At 47.6% G+C, this 16,916-nt stretch overlaps 2 protein-coding genes across 6 annotated transcripts in view; both read right to left on the bottom strand.

Annotated features, from left to right (window-relative positions):
• Positions 1-88: 88 nt before the first annotated feature.
• Positions 89-2,775, bottom strand: RHO (rhodopsin). Its single transcript, XM_063164320.1, has 5 exons — positions 2,415-2,775; positions 1,334-1,502; positions 1,055-1,220; positions 595-834; positions 89-208 (listed from the first exon to the last, which is right to left on the bottom strand). The coding sequence occupies exons 1-5, from the start codon at positions 2,773-2,775 to the stop codon at positions 89-91; spliced, it is 1,056 nt and encodes a 351-aa protein (XP_063020390.1).
• Positions 2,776-6,379: 3,604 nt separating this feature from the next.
• Positions 6,380-16,916, bottom strand: part of IFT122 (intraflagellar transport 122) — a 29,959-nt gene continuing 19,422 nt past the window's right edge. For 2 of the 5 annotated variants that reach the window (XM_063165084.1, XM_063165082.1), the window contains 11 exons: positions 16,373-16,544; positions 15,710-15,812; positions 14,072-14,212; positions 13,015-13,112; positions 12,037-12,137; positions 10,732-10,897; positions 9,649-9,760; positions 9,115-9,243; positions 8,223-8,302; positions 7,428-7,592; positions 6,380-6,816 (listed from right to left, as the gene is read on the bottom strand). In XM_063165084.1, the coding sequence (XP_063021154.1) occupies positions 6,727-6,816; positions 7,428-7,592; positions 8,223-8,302; positions 9,115-9,243; positions 9,649-9,760; positions 10,732-10,897; positions 12,037-12,137; positions 13,015-13,112; positions 14,072-14,212; positions 15,710-15,812; positions 16,373-16,544 (1,357 nt within the window). In that variant the 3' untranslated portion in view covers positions 6,380-6,726. Of the gene's footprint in view, positions 6,817-7,427; positions 7,593-8,222; positions 8,303-9,010; positions 9,039-9,114; positions 9,244-9,648; positions 9,761-10,731; positions 10,898-12,036; positions 12,138-13,014; positions 13,113-14,071; positions 14,213-15,709; positions 15,813-16,372; positions 16,545-16,916 lie in introns of those variants that run through there. The other 3 variants (XM_063165083.1, XM_063165085.1, XM_063165086.1) reach the window with 3 other exon arrangements.

Genomic DNA, 16,916 nt, shown 5'->3' with positions numbered 1-16,916 from the left:
TGGTGAAGCAGGGGCAGGTGGTGGCAGCGGTGGGGTGAAGTTTGTGCTGCCAGGGCAGCACCCCAGGGCCTGGCTGCTCCCATGGGGCCTATGCAGGAGAGACCTGGCTGGTGGAGACGGAGGAGGTCTCTGTCTTGCCAGCAGATGTGTCCTCGTCACCCAGAGGGTTCTTGCCACAGCAGAGGGTTGTGATCATGCAGTTACGGAACTGGGAGAGAGAGAAGCCCAGGGTGAGCCAGCTGGACACCATACAGCTCTAGCTGCAGAGCTGTTTTTAAGCCCAGCAGTACTGTGGTGCAGGAAGAGCTGTGCCTATATGGAGTCTCCTGCCCGACTGTCTGCTGCCCACCGCATCTACTGCCAGCCCTGCCTGCTCCCATCACAGCTCCTCCATCAACCCAGCACCTGCATCACTTCAGGTGGAATGGCCTTGCACTTGTGAGATTTATGCAGCACCAAGGATGAGCTGCACAGTCAGTTTCTCATGTGCCAGGACTAGATCCCCTGCCGCAGCCCACTGGCACCTTGAGATGCTGTAACTCTCTGCCTGTTCTTATGAAGAGAAACACAATGGAGGGGCACCCTGCCAGTTACCTGTTTGTTCATTACGATGTAGATCACAGGGTTGTAGATGGCCGAGCTCTTGGCAAAGAATGCCGGGATGGTCATGAAGATGGGCCCGAAGTCTGATCCCTGGTTGGTGAAGATGTAGAAGGCGACGCTGGCGTAGGGGACCCAGCAGATCAGGAAGGAGATGACCATGATGATGACCATGCGAGTCACTTCTTTCTCTGCCTTCTGGGTGGTGGCAGACTCCTGCTGCTGGGCGGCAGCCTGCGGGCAGAAGGGCACAGGAAGGTGTTGGAGCCAGTGGGGGCTGCACCAGTAGGGACACAGGGTCAGGGCTCACGGCAGTCAAGCTGCACATCTGCAGTTTGCTATTTGCCTCTTCATGGATGGCCAGGCTGGCCCCTGGAGGACCTTCCTTGGCACCATTCCTGAGCCCTGGGGACAGGGGTAGCCCTACTGGGCACTGCATCTGGCAGGTACCCACCTCCTTAACCGTGCAGACCAGGTTCCCATAGCAGAAGAAAATGATCGCCAGTGGGATCATGAAGTGAACCACAAACATGTAGATGACAAAAGATTCATTGTTGACCTCTGGCTTCAGAGTGTAATAGTCGATCCCGCATGAGCACTGCATGCCCTCGGGGATGTACCTGCAAGGTGAGCCCAGCAGGTCAGCACCCAGCAGAGGAGACTGCCTGGAAGCCACAGCTGAGCCACAGCCAGGCTCTCCCGCCCCTGACGCTGGGTCCAATGCCCTCCCTACCTGGACCAGCCGAAAAGTGGGGGAGCTGCACATGCCAAGGCCATGATCCAGGAGAAGGCAACACCCATGATGGCATGGTTCTCTCCGAAGCGGAAGTTGCTCATGGGCTTGCAGACCACTACGTATCTTTCGATAGCCAGGACCACCAGTGACCAGAGAGCAATTTCACCTGCACCAGGGAGAGGGACAGAAAGGACACAGGGACTTTGAGCAGGAAAAGAAACCACCCTGATGGCAACATGAGGTCTCCTGAGACTGATGTTCCTGAGGACAACCCCTGGCAGAAGCTTAATCTCTGGCAAGGGTTTAGAAAGAAAAATGAAGAATGGTCAAGGGCAGATGTGGTAGGACAGTGTGAGAAGACCCCTTCTCACTGTACTGCTGACCCACAGGAACCATTTTGCTGCAGTGTTTTGAGATTCATGGCTGATCCCACCACTCATCCCAGACAGCATCTGCACCGGCAAGCCTGTGGTCACACGCCGATATGAAGCAAGTGCCCATCATCCCAGGACTTCCCCTCACTGCCCACTTGGAAACTTGTGCCACAAGGACCAAACCAGTAAAACAGTAGCTGTGGCTGAAGGCTGAGACAAATGGAAGAGGAGATTTTTAGGCACACAATTTCTGTTTCACATCTGTTTGGTTCCATACCAGGCTGGCATGGGGAGGAGAGGCAGCTCTGCTTGCCTGTACCACCATGCACCACACCAGAGCCAATGGCAGATTCAGCCCTGCAAAATAGGAGGAACAAAATTGTCATCTCTCGAGTCAGAAAGCCAAGGAGATGCACAAATCCAACAACTGCAAAATCTGGTGTTGGCTGCTTTTCATTGCTGCACTGTGGTTCTCAGGATACTGAGCAGCTGGCTCCCAAAATAAAGGTTTTTTTGAAATGTGTCACTTGTCACTTTCTTCAGCTCGTACCCAGAAACAGGGCAAATCGCCTCAGTCCACATCAGCAGCAGGTCAAGGACACTACAGGTACCATGTTTTGCCAAGATCATTTGTGTTTTCCCTCCCACTACTAAAATCCAGGGAAATTCCTGACAGAAGACATTTGAATATTGGGAAAACTTACCACCCAGTGTGGCAAAGAAGCCTTCGATGTAGCACCCTGTTACTCCAAAGACAAAGTACCCGTTCATGGAGGTGTACATAGTGGTTGTGAAGCCCCCGAAGACCATGAAGAGGTCGGCGACGGCCAGGTTCAGGAGGATGTAGTTCAGAGGTGTGCGGAGCTTCTTGTGCTGGATGGTGACGTACAGCGTGAGGAAGTTGATGGGGAAGCCGAGGAGAATCAGCATGAACATGTAGGCAGCCAGCGCCGAGAACTTCCAAGGCTCAGCCAGGTAATACTGGGGGTACTCAAAGGGGCTCCGCACCACGCCGGTCTTGTTGGACATGGGCACGTAGAAGTCTTGGCCTTCTGTCCCGTTCATGGTTGCAGTTTGTGAGGCGCTTTTTGCTCTTACTCCAGGAGTTCTTTTGTGCAAGGGGAAAATTGCCTCTGAAAAGGAGCTCCTGCCACCTCTCAGCCTTCACTGTCACCCCAAGGAGAACCAGTTACATTCTCCTCCACGGGGCACCTCTTATAACGTGTTCCTGGGGTAAGCTCCAGGCACTGGTGTCAGCACGATTAGGGTTTAGAGAATTATTAATCATAATCATCCCAGGGTAATTGGCTTTCCTGGGAAGGTGTTAAGGTGACACTAGTTTCTGGCCAGTGCTGTCATTGTTGGAGACCATGGCTCATGGTCACATATATATAAAGAGGTAGTTCTGCACCACACCATTTATTTGGAGGGGCTCAAACCAGGCAGCACGTCCCTTGCACAGCCTAGCTCTTCCTTTCCCTTCCCCACTAATAGGAGGGACACGTGTGGTTCAAACCCTAGACTGTGGGTTTGGGGGCTGCAAATGGTGGCCTGGCTGGGTTCCTGAATTCCACTTCCTCAGTGACAGAGGAATGTCCCAGCCCCATTCTCACAAGGGGAACGTGGGTCTGTGAGACCAGCCAGTCCCCACTGGACAGCCATCCCCACATACTGCCAGTGCCTGTGGGAGGCTGCAGAAGGCAGAGTGAGCAAACCTTCTTCCACAAGCTCCAGCCTCCTCTCTACTCAGGATCTGGCTGTGGAGGTTTGACCACCACCTTGAAACACTTGGCCCACTTGCAGGTTACCAGTTGGGCCATGCCTCTGTGCCTTTGTATCTGATTTGGGTCATGCCAACTCCATTGGTAACAGCTAATGAATAACCTAGTCCATCTGTCCTGGACTGGAATCATTCTGCAATGGTGCTGAGAAGGCTGTTGGACCAGGGCACTGATGGGATGTTCAGAGCTGAAGCCAGCACTCAGCTTCATATACATGAGGTTGACAGACAATCTCACTCTCCTCAAACCTTACATAATTATCAAACTCCACAGGGAAGGCTATTGTTGGAGCCTTCTGTGCCCTCTATGTCTCTCTGACTCACCATTCCGTGCACTCAGTTGTGCTTGAAACATTTCTTGTGCCAACCAGAAGCTGAGTTATCTTAATTTTTCAGAGGCAGTGGGACAAAATGTACAGGAGGTGAGCATGAAGAGAGACTTTGCTCTGCCCCTTTGTAGGTGATGGAGGCTGGAAGGGAGCTGAGCACCCAGCTCCCCTTGCTGTTTTGGCTGCACTGAGGGCTGAGCTGAGCGTTCCTCACAGCCAGGAGCAGGTGAATGCGAGGGCCTCGTCCAGTACAGGAGGATGTGCCAGAGCTGCTGGAGCTCATGGGTGTGAGGTGGGCAGAAGTTCATGTCCTCTTGGCCTTAGAAAACTTCCTCCAGCCCGGCCTAGTTTTCACCAATGTTCCTTGTAAGTTAGTTCAGAAATAAGTTTAATGGAAAAAACACAGAGCACTGTACTCTCCTTAGAGCAGAGACCAAGCCAGGAACCTGCCCTCCAAGTGGGGAAGGTGGAAGGAGCTGAAGTGCTGGCACCACGGACTAGGGCAGACCTTGCTGGCAGCCCAGTGCCGGCCACAGTCTCTGGACAGTGCCAAAGGTCTTCCTTCACCTTAACATGAAAACACCAGGTCCTCACACACACTCTGTTCACCCTAAGTCCCTCTCAATTAATTTCTCACACTTGTTTCCAAGGCCAAAGCAGTGCCATTTTCTAACTGCAAATGCAGCTTTTTACACTTGTACCTGAGCACACAGGGATTAAAGGTTTATTTCCTAAAACACTTTAAGCTGATGCAATAAGCCACTGCTGAGGTAGCAGCTGCTATGCAGAGCTTAGGGCTGGCGTGCGTCACCAATGGATGCAGCAGTGGGACAGGCAGGCAGCTGAGAGATAGAGGAACGGGGCAAATTGCTTGCAACTCCCAACCCAAGTGCCGTGCTGGCACCTCTTGTACCTCCAGGGACTCCTCAGCACGAAGCCAGCTGGTGGCTCCGTGGCACGGGGCAGCCTGGACTCGAACCTTTCATCATGTATGTGCAAGACATGCAGAGTGCTTCTGCCCAGAAAAGCCCAAAACACTTTTCAAAGCTAGGCTATATTCACGGAGTTGTTTAAAAACAACATTGGTCCATTTTGTCTTTGTGTCACAGCAAACCCTTTCTCTTCAGTTTCATAATTTTTCATTCCCACTGGCTCTGCACAGCCAGCTCTGTTCCAGAAGGATCTGAATTCCACCCTGGCTCCCATCTCAAACAGCATTGTTTATCCATGTCAATAGCAGAGTCTTCACTGCAAACAGTGACAGCTGAGTCAGAAAGCAGACGAGCTGTAATTAGAACAGAATGTTTTTAAAGTGGTAAATCAAGCAAACTTGGTCAGGAACCACTGAGGGACTCGGAAACTCAGCAATGTGATTGCAGGGTCTCCTTTTCCAGAGGAACTCGAGCAGACAGACATCCCGTTTCACGTGCAAAGTGCTGCTCCCGTGGGAGCTGCCCTGCCAGCACCGACACCTCAGCCAGTTGCTCGTGTCCTTTCCCACTCAGGGTAAAGGCAGGCTGGAACAGACATGCTGCCATCACAACAGAACTGGTGGCAACACGGGCACAGCTTATACCAGATTAGAGTCAAGAGGCACCACTGCCCAGCTCCAGCCAAGCTGGTTACCCCTGTGAATCTCCTGCTGCTGGGATGACCCTGTGTCCCTCCTGGCGAGATTCCCTGCCCGGGTGCGCTGGTGCCACTGCACGGAGCTCGCTGCCCTCCCAGAGCACAGTGGGTGCCGGTGCTGGCGTGTGAAGCAGCACGGGAACACACCGAGAGCAGCTGCATCCTGCCTGCCCCGTCCCCCTCAGCTGCACACCGGGCAGGGCTGGCAACAGAGGCACACACCTGGCACAGCTGGCCAAAGCCCTGTGCCACTCCAGATGGTGTTGTGCTCCAAAATAAAAGCTCAGGGAAAGGGGGAGGAAGGGAGGATGTTGTGTTTGTGGTGTTTGCTGTCCCAAGTGACAGTTACTCATGCTGAGCCCTGCTCTCCAGGAAGCAGGGAATAAATTCCTTCTTGCTTTGTTTGCTTGCAGGCAGAGCTGTGCTGCAGCTATTAAACCACTTTTATCTCAACACAGGAGTTTCTTGGCCTTTGCTCTCCTGTTTCCTGCCCAGTCCTGCAGGGACAGTGAGCCATTGCAGCCTGGGACTGACGCCCCCCGTGTCTCACGCCTCCACAAGAGGCTGCAGCAGAGAGCAGCGTGTCTGCCTCCTGCCACATGCCCACAGAGCTCCTGCTGGGCTCAGCACTGACACGATGCTGGGGACACCCTGCTCAGCAGCTCTCCCATACACTGCCCTCCACGGCAGCAGCACGGAGCTCAGGTGTGCACAGCCTCACATGCTGCACTTCAGCCAGGTGAATTCCACACACATTCAGCCACCACCTGCCCCAGGGTGGCTGTGAGATGCCCCCAGTGCCAACAGTAGTGGAACTCTTCAGATTATATTTGAAGGGCTCTAAATGCTGTTCTTGCCTAAACAGAATAGAAAGGAAAAAGAAATTTCTGATCAGAAGCATGAGTATTATAGAAAATTCTGAGACAATAAATAGTGAAAAATAGTCCCATTTATTTGAAGATCTGTCAATAACTGGTGTGTGTTAAGGAGCACAATCTGGAGTAAAACCAATTACTTGAAGGCTGAACTTGATTCTAGAAATGTTCCTGTAAAATTCTGTGGCACTTCAGCTGCTTTCCTGGAAAATGCAGAGCACATTCACAAAAACAGATGTTTTAATTTAAAAAAATAGTTAAAATTCTTCAATTTGGTTCCACTCTTACATACAAAATGAGACAAGATGACATAACTAAGTTATTAGGAAAGCTCTACAGATCTAAGAAGGGTTTTGCCAAGCCAACAGGGGAGTCTGTTGTTGAGGTAAAAGACTGGTTTTCTTCATTGGTTTGACTCATCTATTCTCCGCCGACAGAACGGACAACAATTATGCTGGAGTATGAGGAGCTCATAGTCTTCTGTGTGAAACATCTGTTAATTAGGAACAGATTTAAAACAAGTTAGCCTGTACCCTGCTCAAAGAAAATGCAAACTGAGTTCAATGGCTACTCAATAGCACAGACACTCTGGAAGTACCACCACAGAGAACTGGGCCTCTTGGTTCCAGTCACCTGAGATGCTACAGCCTGGAACATAGAGCACTTCACAGACCTCTGCCAGAGCTGCTAACTACTTTTGCAAAAGGATTGACAATTAGGCAGTTGAGTAAGCAAACACGACTGAATTCCAGCATTTCAAAAAGTTATTTCTGAGCAAGGGTTTGGACCCTTTTGGACTCTTTAGGAGCAGGAGTGAACCACAAGGCAACAGTCTCCTTGCTAGACCAGGCTGCAAGTCAGAGACAGAGCAAAAGGAAATAAATACAAATCAGCTTCTGTTGGTCAGCCAAGGTTTGCTCAAGAGGCTCTGACTTGCTGTCAGGGCAACTTCTCAAATTCAGCTCTGGCCAAGTCTTCCAAGGCAGCTGTCCCCCTGTCTATCACACAGCTCAGAGCTCTACCCCCTTCAGGACTTTGCCCAGCCCATTTCAGAGCAGCGGTTTCAGCGGCGGGCGCCGTTTGTGTCCGTGTGCGCAGCAGTACCTGGAAGCAGGAGGGGCACATGGTGATGGAGGCGTCGGGCAGCAGCGAGCGGTAGTACTGCCAGCGCAGCGGGCGCGGCCAGCGCTTGACCAGCACGTCGCGGCGGCTCATGGCGCGCAGCACGGCGCGGCTCACCACCACCGGCACGAACTCGGAGCCTCCCTGCTGCGGGGCAAAGAGCGCCGTCACCGCCTGCCAAACGCTGCCCCCCGGGCTGTGAAGCTGTTTTTAGCTAAGTAAAATGCAGCAGAAAAAGCTAATGCACACCTGGCCCAAGCCTTGTCCCACCAAACTCCCTGTCAGTTTCATCAAAACCTCCAGCAACAGCAGCATCCAGACACATCTGTTTCCAGTCAGCTTCCCTTTCTCTTTAACACAACTCCTTGCAAATAACAGCCACGCTCACAGTCTCTATGAGACCCTGCAGTAAGACCTGCTCTAGAGGTGTGCTGCTGCTGCATCAGTACATGGTGAGGAAACAAAATTCCAGGAGCGTCTGGTTTAAAATCATTGTTGTTTTGCGAGGTTTGTGTTTGTTTGTTTGTTTGAGGGGGGTTTGTGTGGATTTTGCTGGTTTGTTTGTCTGTTTTGAGGGGTTTTGTTTGTGTTCTTAAGGGAGGAGTTAACTGGTTAGTCCATTTCCCTCTCAAGTGCCATCCCCCTCCCAGTCCCCTGCTCTGCAGCTCTCTTTGTACTACATACACACCAGAAAAGTGACTTCGTAAAGTAAAAATTTCTATTAAAAAAAAATTCTATTAAAATTTTTCTGTTGGTTGACACAGGTACAGTTCTTACCTCAAAGCTCAGTTTTGCTGTAAAGGGATCATCATCCTCAATAATATCTGTACTGTCATCAAGCTTCAAACTCTGAACATCTGTATGCATGTCTTAAGGAAGGACAATAATTCCTGTAAAACTGGCTCTGCTTACCATAGCCAGCACTGACAGAATCAGTATGAGAGCACCCCAAGCAGGACCCTTGCTGCTTCAGAGTATCTCAAATTGTGACAGTGCACAGACCATTACAAAAAGTACTGCTGGGGTTTCCAGTGACTGGGGAAGTTTATCACTGCAGCTGCTGTAGAACAGCCAGAACAGACTGACCACAGCCAAGCATGACATCAGCTCCTACCCTTCCACAGATGACAGAGCAAAGGAAGCAATCTATTGAAGTTACATTTTTGGGCAGCTTTGGTCAGAGTTTGTGTGCTCTTGTGCATTACTCTACATCAATCTCATATTCTATAACCCCGACAGCAACTGGGAGCTCTGGATGCCAAAGCATTCCAAACCAGATCTCAGTAGGAACAATTGTGAACTGCTACTTCCCTTGGCTAGGAGAAGGCAGCCTCTAAAAGAAGCTGTTATTGGAAGCAACACACTCCAGATTCCCTTCATCCTTGTCAGAAAGCAGTTCACACAGAAAAGGTAAAGCATGGCATTCTGCTGTTAAAAACAAACATTGCCAGGATAATAAATAAACTGTCCTGATGGAAAAGCGTCTTGACAATATTAGGTTTAGTTAAACTGTGGTTTGGTTGTTATACTAACACAACAAAGAAACAAGATACAATTGTACTTACATCAGTCATATGACAGAAAGGTTTAAACCTAAGGGGAAAAAATAAACTCTAAATGGTTTAATTTTTCCCTAAGAAAAGAAAACCGAATTTAATCAAAAGGATACTGTCAGTCATCATCTCTTGCCATTTATTCTCTCTTTTACTCACTCTTGGAGCTTCGAGATCAATGAGAGCTACAGCTTCTTCATCTGTGATGCCATCTTCCAAATAGAACTCAACCAGATGCAGCACCTCTAAAAGGAGGGAAAGGCAGGAAATGTTCGACCTGCAGGAACTCAGGAAATGCCTCATTGCAGATAGTGTGCTCCTTCATGTCACTGGTGTTCTGCCCACCTTCTCTCATGAAACAAGTTTAATAAAATAAAATTGCAGCAAACCAAACCCCCCACGCTTCTGAAAGGGTTGTGCTCACCTTCACAGAACACCAGATGCATTTCAGTATCTGGCAATGCAACAACGCTGTGCTGCTGCTCTGCAGTGAGAGCCAACAACCCCCACTTAGACAAATTTAGCAACAGTAAAGCAACATTTGTTTGGCCAAACAGCACTGCAGAAAGAAGGAATTGGGCACTGACCTACTCGGTTAACATTTATCTACTTGCAAAGCACGAGCAAACGCGGCGTCCCAACGCACGCACCGTAGGAGGAGGCCGAGAAGACGAAAGGCTGCCTGCAGTTAATGCAGACGTTCCCCAGGTTGTTCAGCAAGGGGTTGTTGGTGGAGCACCTGTAACACAGGGGCACGAGCTCCTGCAAAGACAGATTGAGAGCATGGTAACCACAGACCGGCACATCCTCAGCTCTTTGTTTTCAATTAAATACGGGCCCCTTCGGCTGACAACACCGACACAGCACCAGCGCCAGTCTGGAGAAGCACTGCTGTGAAATCAGACCCTGCAACATCTGAAAATGCTTTCCCTTTTTAACAAACAGCAAGTTTTCCCATTAAAAATAGCTGCCTTCACCACTTTAACAATTAAATTTTCACCTTGCCTTTGCAGTAACAGAAGCACAATTCTGCATCAAATACACAGGGCCAAAAGAAGTTGAAGAGAAGTTTACTGAAACAAAGTTTTTTGCTCTAAGATTTGGTCAAATTTAGGTTCTCCAATTAATTCATGTCTTTTCAAGAGCAGAGTTATTTTAAGCAGCTCTTAAAGAGTGTGTTTCTCTTATTTCAGGAGGCCAGGTGTATGTTCACTGGCACAATGCAATTTATTTTTAGTGAGTACCCCCTGAGACATGGCTTTATAGAACACTGCAGAAAGCCAGACTTCAGTGAAAGAAGAAAAGGTGTTAAAATAAGATTTACAGAAGGAAGGTCACTGAAGGGATGGAGGGAGGAGGGGAAGAGTGTTAGGAGTGGGACAAATGAAAGTGACCTCCAGCTGGAGAGAGAGACAAAGACTGTGGAACAATAGCATGTGAACTGGGGAGAAAAGGGCTTGGAAGAATTAATAGGCAGTGAGGAAGGTGACTGCAAGAGAGGAGAGGGAGGATGGAAGCTGCCCACAAAGAGAGGGCTGATTTTAATTTGCTCTCAGGAGCAGAAGGAAGTCTGACTCGAAGAATAACAATAAAAGGACTGTGTTTCCAGCAGAAATACAATTATATCACAGAGCCATGCATAATATATTTCAGACTGTTTTGTGCACACAGGAACTCATATTCTAGGATTAGGCCACATATTAATGATTAACATGAAACACATTACAGCTTACTTCACTGTCATGGAATGGCTTGGATCGGATTGTCAGGCTGCCCAGCTCAACAGATTTCTGGAACCTGTCTGGGATCTGCAGTCCCTGCAGCTTGTCATAGGCATGACGAGCCAATTTATATGCACCAAGAGCTTTACTCTGCTTTGCCAGGGCCAATAATGTATTGCTATAATTTAATTAAGGAATAAAAATACATATAGCATTTATGAAAAAACGCAATACTCTGTCTAATCACAGAAGTTTGGCAATGAAGCATATCCAACACCGGGACTTCAAACAGGTTTTAACCAGAGAAATCTATTTACAGAACTTCATTTACAAACATGTGTGAAAGGACTATCAAAATATCTGTGGGCAATTATTAGCAAGGTAAGGAAATGATGCTACATAAACACAGCTATGGCTCCATTTACAATATTTCAGTAATTTTGAGGTGCATGTATTTTCCCCCAGTCAGAAAAAAACTAAAATCCTAACATTTTTTACAGTGTAAGTAAGCCACTGACACTGAGTAAATACACCTGATGTGGTTTGAAAGAGTGTGCCCCATGTTAGCAACCAAGTGTCGTCCTTCCCTCCCACCAGAGTGAACTGCTGTTTACACCTACTGACCACAAGGCCTATTATCAAAAACTTCATGAAAGATTCTACATTTTTAAGCAGGGAAGTTATGAAAAGGAAAGCTAATATCCCATCCAAAGCCAGAAATGAAGTGAAACAAGACAAGACCTCCCTATGGCATCCAGTGGCCTTGTGGCTATCTCTTACAGAAAGGTGAATTTCACTGGGCTCACAGAGCCCCTTTAGGAAGCACTCCCAGAGGTTCACTAGCACTAACAAGGCCATGCAGATGTTGGCCTGACAGAGCATGTGCCCACACCAGCCTCACAAGAAGCAACACCTCCTGGGTTTCCCTGCTTCTGCCTCAGCTCAGTCTCCTTGTAACAACGCTGTCAGGCTTCAGAGCCAACACCTTTTTGCACTGACTGATGTCCTAGAACTTGCTCTTCTGACACAGGTGACACAACAGAGGGGCAGGTGCTCAAGGTGGCCTAACAGAGTTTGACATTAGTTGATTTGCACAGGTTTTCAAAGTTATAACAAATAACAAACTAGTGCAGCTCAGCACACAACAGTTTGAAGATGCTGATTATTCCTGAGGGACAGAAGTCAGTTCCCATTAATGATAACCAACAGGTGACACCAAAGATTCCCTGCAGGAGTGCCTGCCTTGGACCAACAGCAGTTATTCCTTTCATGTATCACATGATAACTTCTAGGTTTTGTACTATATTGGAAGGATACACTTTTGAGATCCCCAAAGGAGTCTCCTTTGTTAAGCTGTGAAGCAGAAACCTGGAAATATTGAAGAGGGTTTCAGGCAAGTGGAAGCTGAAAGGTTCCTCCTGTGGTACGAAAAACATAAGACACATTTCTAAGCTGGAAAACCATCAACTTACATCAGTAAGCAACACAGCACAAGGCATCTCTAGTACGGTGTTTCTTTCATCTGTTGGGAAAAGAGGTGTTGACAGAACATAACAAGTGGATTTTGCATATCTTTATCACCAAAGCTCATGCCTAATACACACAGAAAAGAGAGGCAGAGAGATCAGTGTAGCTAAGACAGAACCTTTAACAGGTTATTTAAAAATGAGGGCAGTCTGCACAGCCACAGTGCAGAGTCTCTAGCGCTGTGAGATCTAAAGTAGCCTGACAGCAAAGACTCCACAGCACAGTCTTCTTTTGGGCAAGGGCACAGAGCAAGGGCTCTCAAATGTTCTACAACAGGTATTTGCACCAAGGGTGATGGCAGCATGACTCTAATTGCTGGAATTAGTAGGAGCTCCTCACTCGTGACTGCACATCAGTGACACAGGCAGCACCCTGTGGAAATCCCTGGGCTAATGTGCCTTCTGTTCAACCCTGTTTTCCAGTGACTAAGGGAAAAACTGACTCTGGCCTGTGCAGGAGCAGAGGCTCACGTACCATGGGACCAAACCAAGGCAACCAGCAGAAAGTGCCGTGGGCAGGAGGGAGGTCAGGCATCAGCACAGCCCTGCCCAACCTGCAGCTGTAAAGAGAGGAGCAAGCTCTTGTACAGGACAGCTGAAGACAGTATAATAAAATAAAATAAAGTTAAATAAATAAGTAAAGTTACTATACAGTATCACTGATGTACATTCAACATTTAATTGCCTGAAAAGCCCTAGTTATTTTTGGGCACCCTAAGGAAAAAAGCTCAGTAAGCATAAATACACAATTCTAAAGTGAGTATCTTACAGTGTATCTTTGGATAAAGTGATAGACATGGTAAACTTCTGCCAAATGCTGGAAGTGATGAAACTTCTGCAACATTTCAGTCTGCTGTCCTTCATTCTCTGTGGGAGGCAAAGGCACTGGTGTCAGTCTCAAAGAGAAGTCTATGAACTCAGCTCGGAGAAAACAACCTGTTATCATTTTAGCACAGCACTGTCAGAGAAGATAAGTACCAGGTCAAGTATGCCCCATCCACCCATGCAGACCATACACTCACAAAGTTGCTATTCTTCTGAGCAAACTTCTGGCCTGAAACAAGCACGGCAAAACACAGAACAGGTGAGGCAATGGTTTAACACAGCCAGAGGCTACAGATGAGCTACAGACAGAAAGCAGCAGGTGTGCATCCTTAGAAACCTCTTCCGGAATGCCAGAGCTCACAAATGCAATTAGTTTTGAAAACTTTCACAAATACAAAGTACACTACTAAGCCATTTGGAAAAGACATATATCTCAAACATCTGAGGGGTGACAGATCAGCTGAACTAAAACCAAAGGCACCAGACAAAAGGCAGTATTCCCAACCTTCTGCATTATCACTAAACTACACCTATTGACACCTCTCTCCCAGTGACATGCAGTTTGGAGACAAGATGACAGCTAGCAAACAATCAGTTTTACCTGTTGGCAGAAACAATTTTCAACCTCCCTCCCTTTCAATTGAGGTAATTTACTCTCCAACATCTTTTATTTACCAGCACTTTAACCCTCCAGGCAATGGGTGTGGTGGGAGAGTGAAGGAGGATACATGGTCCCAGGAGGCAGGATTTTCATCCCAGCCAGACTTCAGAAGGAGCCTTATGCCTGCTGATGTCGCTGGTTTGTTTATTTGTTTTAAATTAGCACATGGGAAAAACAGGGGACTACAAAAATAGCACAAGCCCAAGATGTGCACAGCATTAAAAAACCCAAATCAAACCACCCAGCGGAGAAGCAGCTGCAGCACCGCTATCACAATGCAGAGCTGTTTGTCTGCGTGCACAACAAGGAAACAAACACACACTTGCTCTGGGTGACTCACCTTGGGCAATGTCTAAGCACTGCATGGAAAGCATCCAGTAATAATAGGCTGCGTCGTTGAAGCGGCTCTCGAGCACGGCGTTGTGTGTGAGCTGCTCCAGCACCCGCACGGCCTCCCCCTGCCTGCCGGCCCTGTGAAAGGCTGCCCAGCAAAACAAAGAGGGGCTCACTGCGCCATTAGATCAATTAACGGACACTAATGGTTTTGAACTGAGAGCACTCGATTCAGCCCATAGCAAACACTCTGTCCCGGGCACGATAAAAGGGATTATACACTGCTATTTTCCTCCTTGAATGCAGTGACACTAATGGAACATGAGAAGAACCTGCAGGTATTTTGAAGCTTTTGCACTGTCTCAGCAACTCTTGAGCTCAAGGAGTATGTATAATATGGGTTACTGGGGTTTTTTAAATAGAAAAGAGAAGATGCTGTGATGATTAGGATCTCTGTACAAACAACAGTGATTTCCAAATACTGCAAATCCAACTTCACTCAAAACTACAATAAATTGTTTGAATCCAGTGCTCTGGTGTGTATGAATACTTTTTAAAGTATTGTGCTGAATACTTTAAAAGAGTACAGCTACTACACCCTCCTGTCATTTACTAACAGCATCTCCTTTTCTGATGCACCAAGTAACACCCTGAATTCCCACTTGGCAAGCTGCATTTGGCCAATGCAGTCTCCATATAAAGGAACAGGGCTGAGGGGGAGCCAAGCCCAAAAAACCCAGCCCCACAGAACTGCTGCCCCCTGAGTGAAGGCAGCTCAGCTTGAACCAGACCTCACATTCTGTTCTGAGACCAGAACAGTCCCATAGGACCTCCAGCTCCTCCAGCTCTGGGCACCTACGCTTGCAGAGCCCCACAGCACAGAGCTTTGTGGAGCACATGGGGCTCTGACCTGCATTCACAGAGTGCAGAAACAACCCTCCCCTCAACCAGCTGCTCAAGGCTTGGTGCCAAAACACACAAACTCGTCCTGGGCAGAGGCAGAGCAGGCCCAGCCCGGGCCCTGCCTGGCCCTTCACGCCAAGCAGTGCCAGGCTGGGATCCGGGCTGGCCCAGGAACAGCAGGGCCACCTGCCAATGGAGCTGCACCTGAGCCGAGGCACTGCACACACAGCTCACTTCAACAGCTCCTTGTCTCTCCAGCAGCTTGTGCACTGAACTTTGAAGGCTTTCCACAGGATGGAAAGTTTACAGTTCCGTTCAAATGTAATCTTATAAGCCAAACAAACCCCGCAAAAATCTTAAAGGAATGGGAAAACTTGACTTGTGCAAGTCCAATATTGTCTAAATAGAAGGAAAAAATACGTTTTTCACTCAGGTTTATAATAGAGCTGCCATATTTTGATTTTTTGTGGGGTAAAAATCTTACAACAGTTAGGATTATATGCCAAATACCTCTTATGTCCACACTCAGATATACAACAAGATAGAAAATCTGGACTTATATTTAGATGCCATAATTTCTGATAGATTCATCACATTTTCCTATAAAATAGGGAGATTTCCAGTTACTTTAAAACCAGTATGAAAAGATGGGTTATATTTGGTTTTGAATACCACTGATAAGAAATTCACCTGGGCAGAGTCTACTGTGGAGTAAATATGGATCTGTCAGTGACATTCTCACCTTTCTGGGCTTCCTCAAATCGATCACTCTCTGCCAGCCACTGAGCATAAGGGACATAGACTTCATCTTTGAATTCAGGATGCTTTTCACTCAGAGCAAATGCCTGACATAAATAAAAAGCTCATTCTTAGAATATTGCACGGTTTAAACGGTTAAAGGTTTTAAAATATTCCATGGGATCAATCCTTCAGCTCTAAGAGAATTCACAATGAAACATAAACACAGAATAGAGAGTGTAATCTATATTTTCTCCAGCATGAAACTTATGTGTTTTAAAATAAAAAGCAATCAACAACAAAAGAAAAGAAGCTTAGCATAATAACAGATTGACTATTGAAACAGAAAGACTTGGAAGTGATTATCTGGGAAATTTAGTAGATTTCCCAGCAAGAGACAAAAAATATTTGTATTTTTACTGAATGCATTTTCTAAAGAAATTGAAGTAACACTACAAATGCAGTTTAGATTCAGTTTCAGAAGACCACACCACCACCAAACGCATGCTGCCATACACAATTAACTGAAATACTCTGAATCCTTCTGCAGAAGCCTTCCTCCCTCATGACAATGCTGGGGGAGCCAGACATTTGCTTCCCTTTTTAGTTGCAACCAGTGACAATAAGAAGCAGTGGTTTTCAAAACACAGATCAAGGGCACACTCACTTCTTCCCAGCGATGAGTCTCCACGTGGAGCTGGACCAATGCTTTCAGGTCACCAACCTTCATGTAGGTTTCCGCAGCATAGCCAGGGTTATCAAGTTGCTTAAAATAGAAGGCACATTTAGCCAAAGGCTCACGCTCAGCTTTATCCAGTTTTCGAGCAATTTCGATTAACCTAGGCTCAGAAGAAAGAAGCCAGATGTTTGCCTTGGTGCTTTGCCTTTTAATTATTGTCATAACTTCACCTTCAATCAGTTAACATCTAATAAACATCCTAATAGTACTACCATGCAACACTGTTTAAGCAGTTTCAGGAAACATTCCAAACAGCTTTTTCCTTTTGCAGACTCAAAGCCCTTCCTTCCCTCTTTGCTCAGACATTCAGCTCTGTATCTCAGACTCTGCAGATGAAGGAGGGAGCACGTCCTGCATGACTCCGTGGCACACGCTGCCCAACCCTGACCTGAGCAATAGGCTCCTGAATAAACAGCGGCCCCTGTGCCACACAGCAAAACAGAGGCAAGGCCAGCCTGAAGGGCCTGGCCAC

Source organism: Melospiza melodia, chromosome 10 (assembly GCF_035770615.1).
Source record: "Melospiza melodia melodia isolate bMelMel2 chromosome 10, bMelMel2.pri, whole genome shotgun sequence".
In the NCBI taxonomy this organism is placed as follows: Eukaryota; Metazoa; Chordata; class Aves; order Passeriformes; family Passerellidae; genus Melospiza; species Melospiza melodia.
This window is presented reverse-complemented; position numbering and strand designations above follow the sequence as displayed.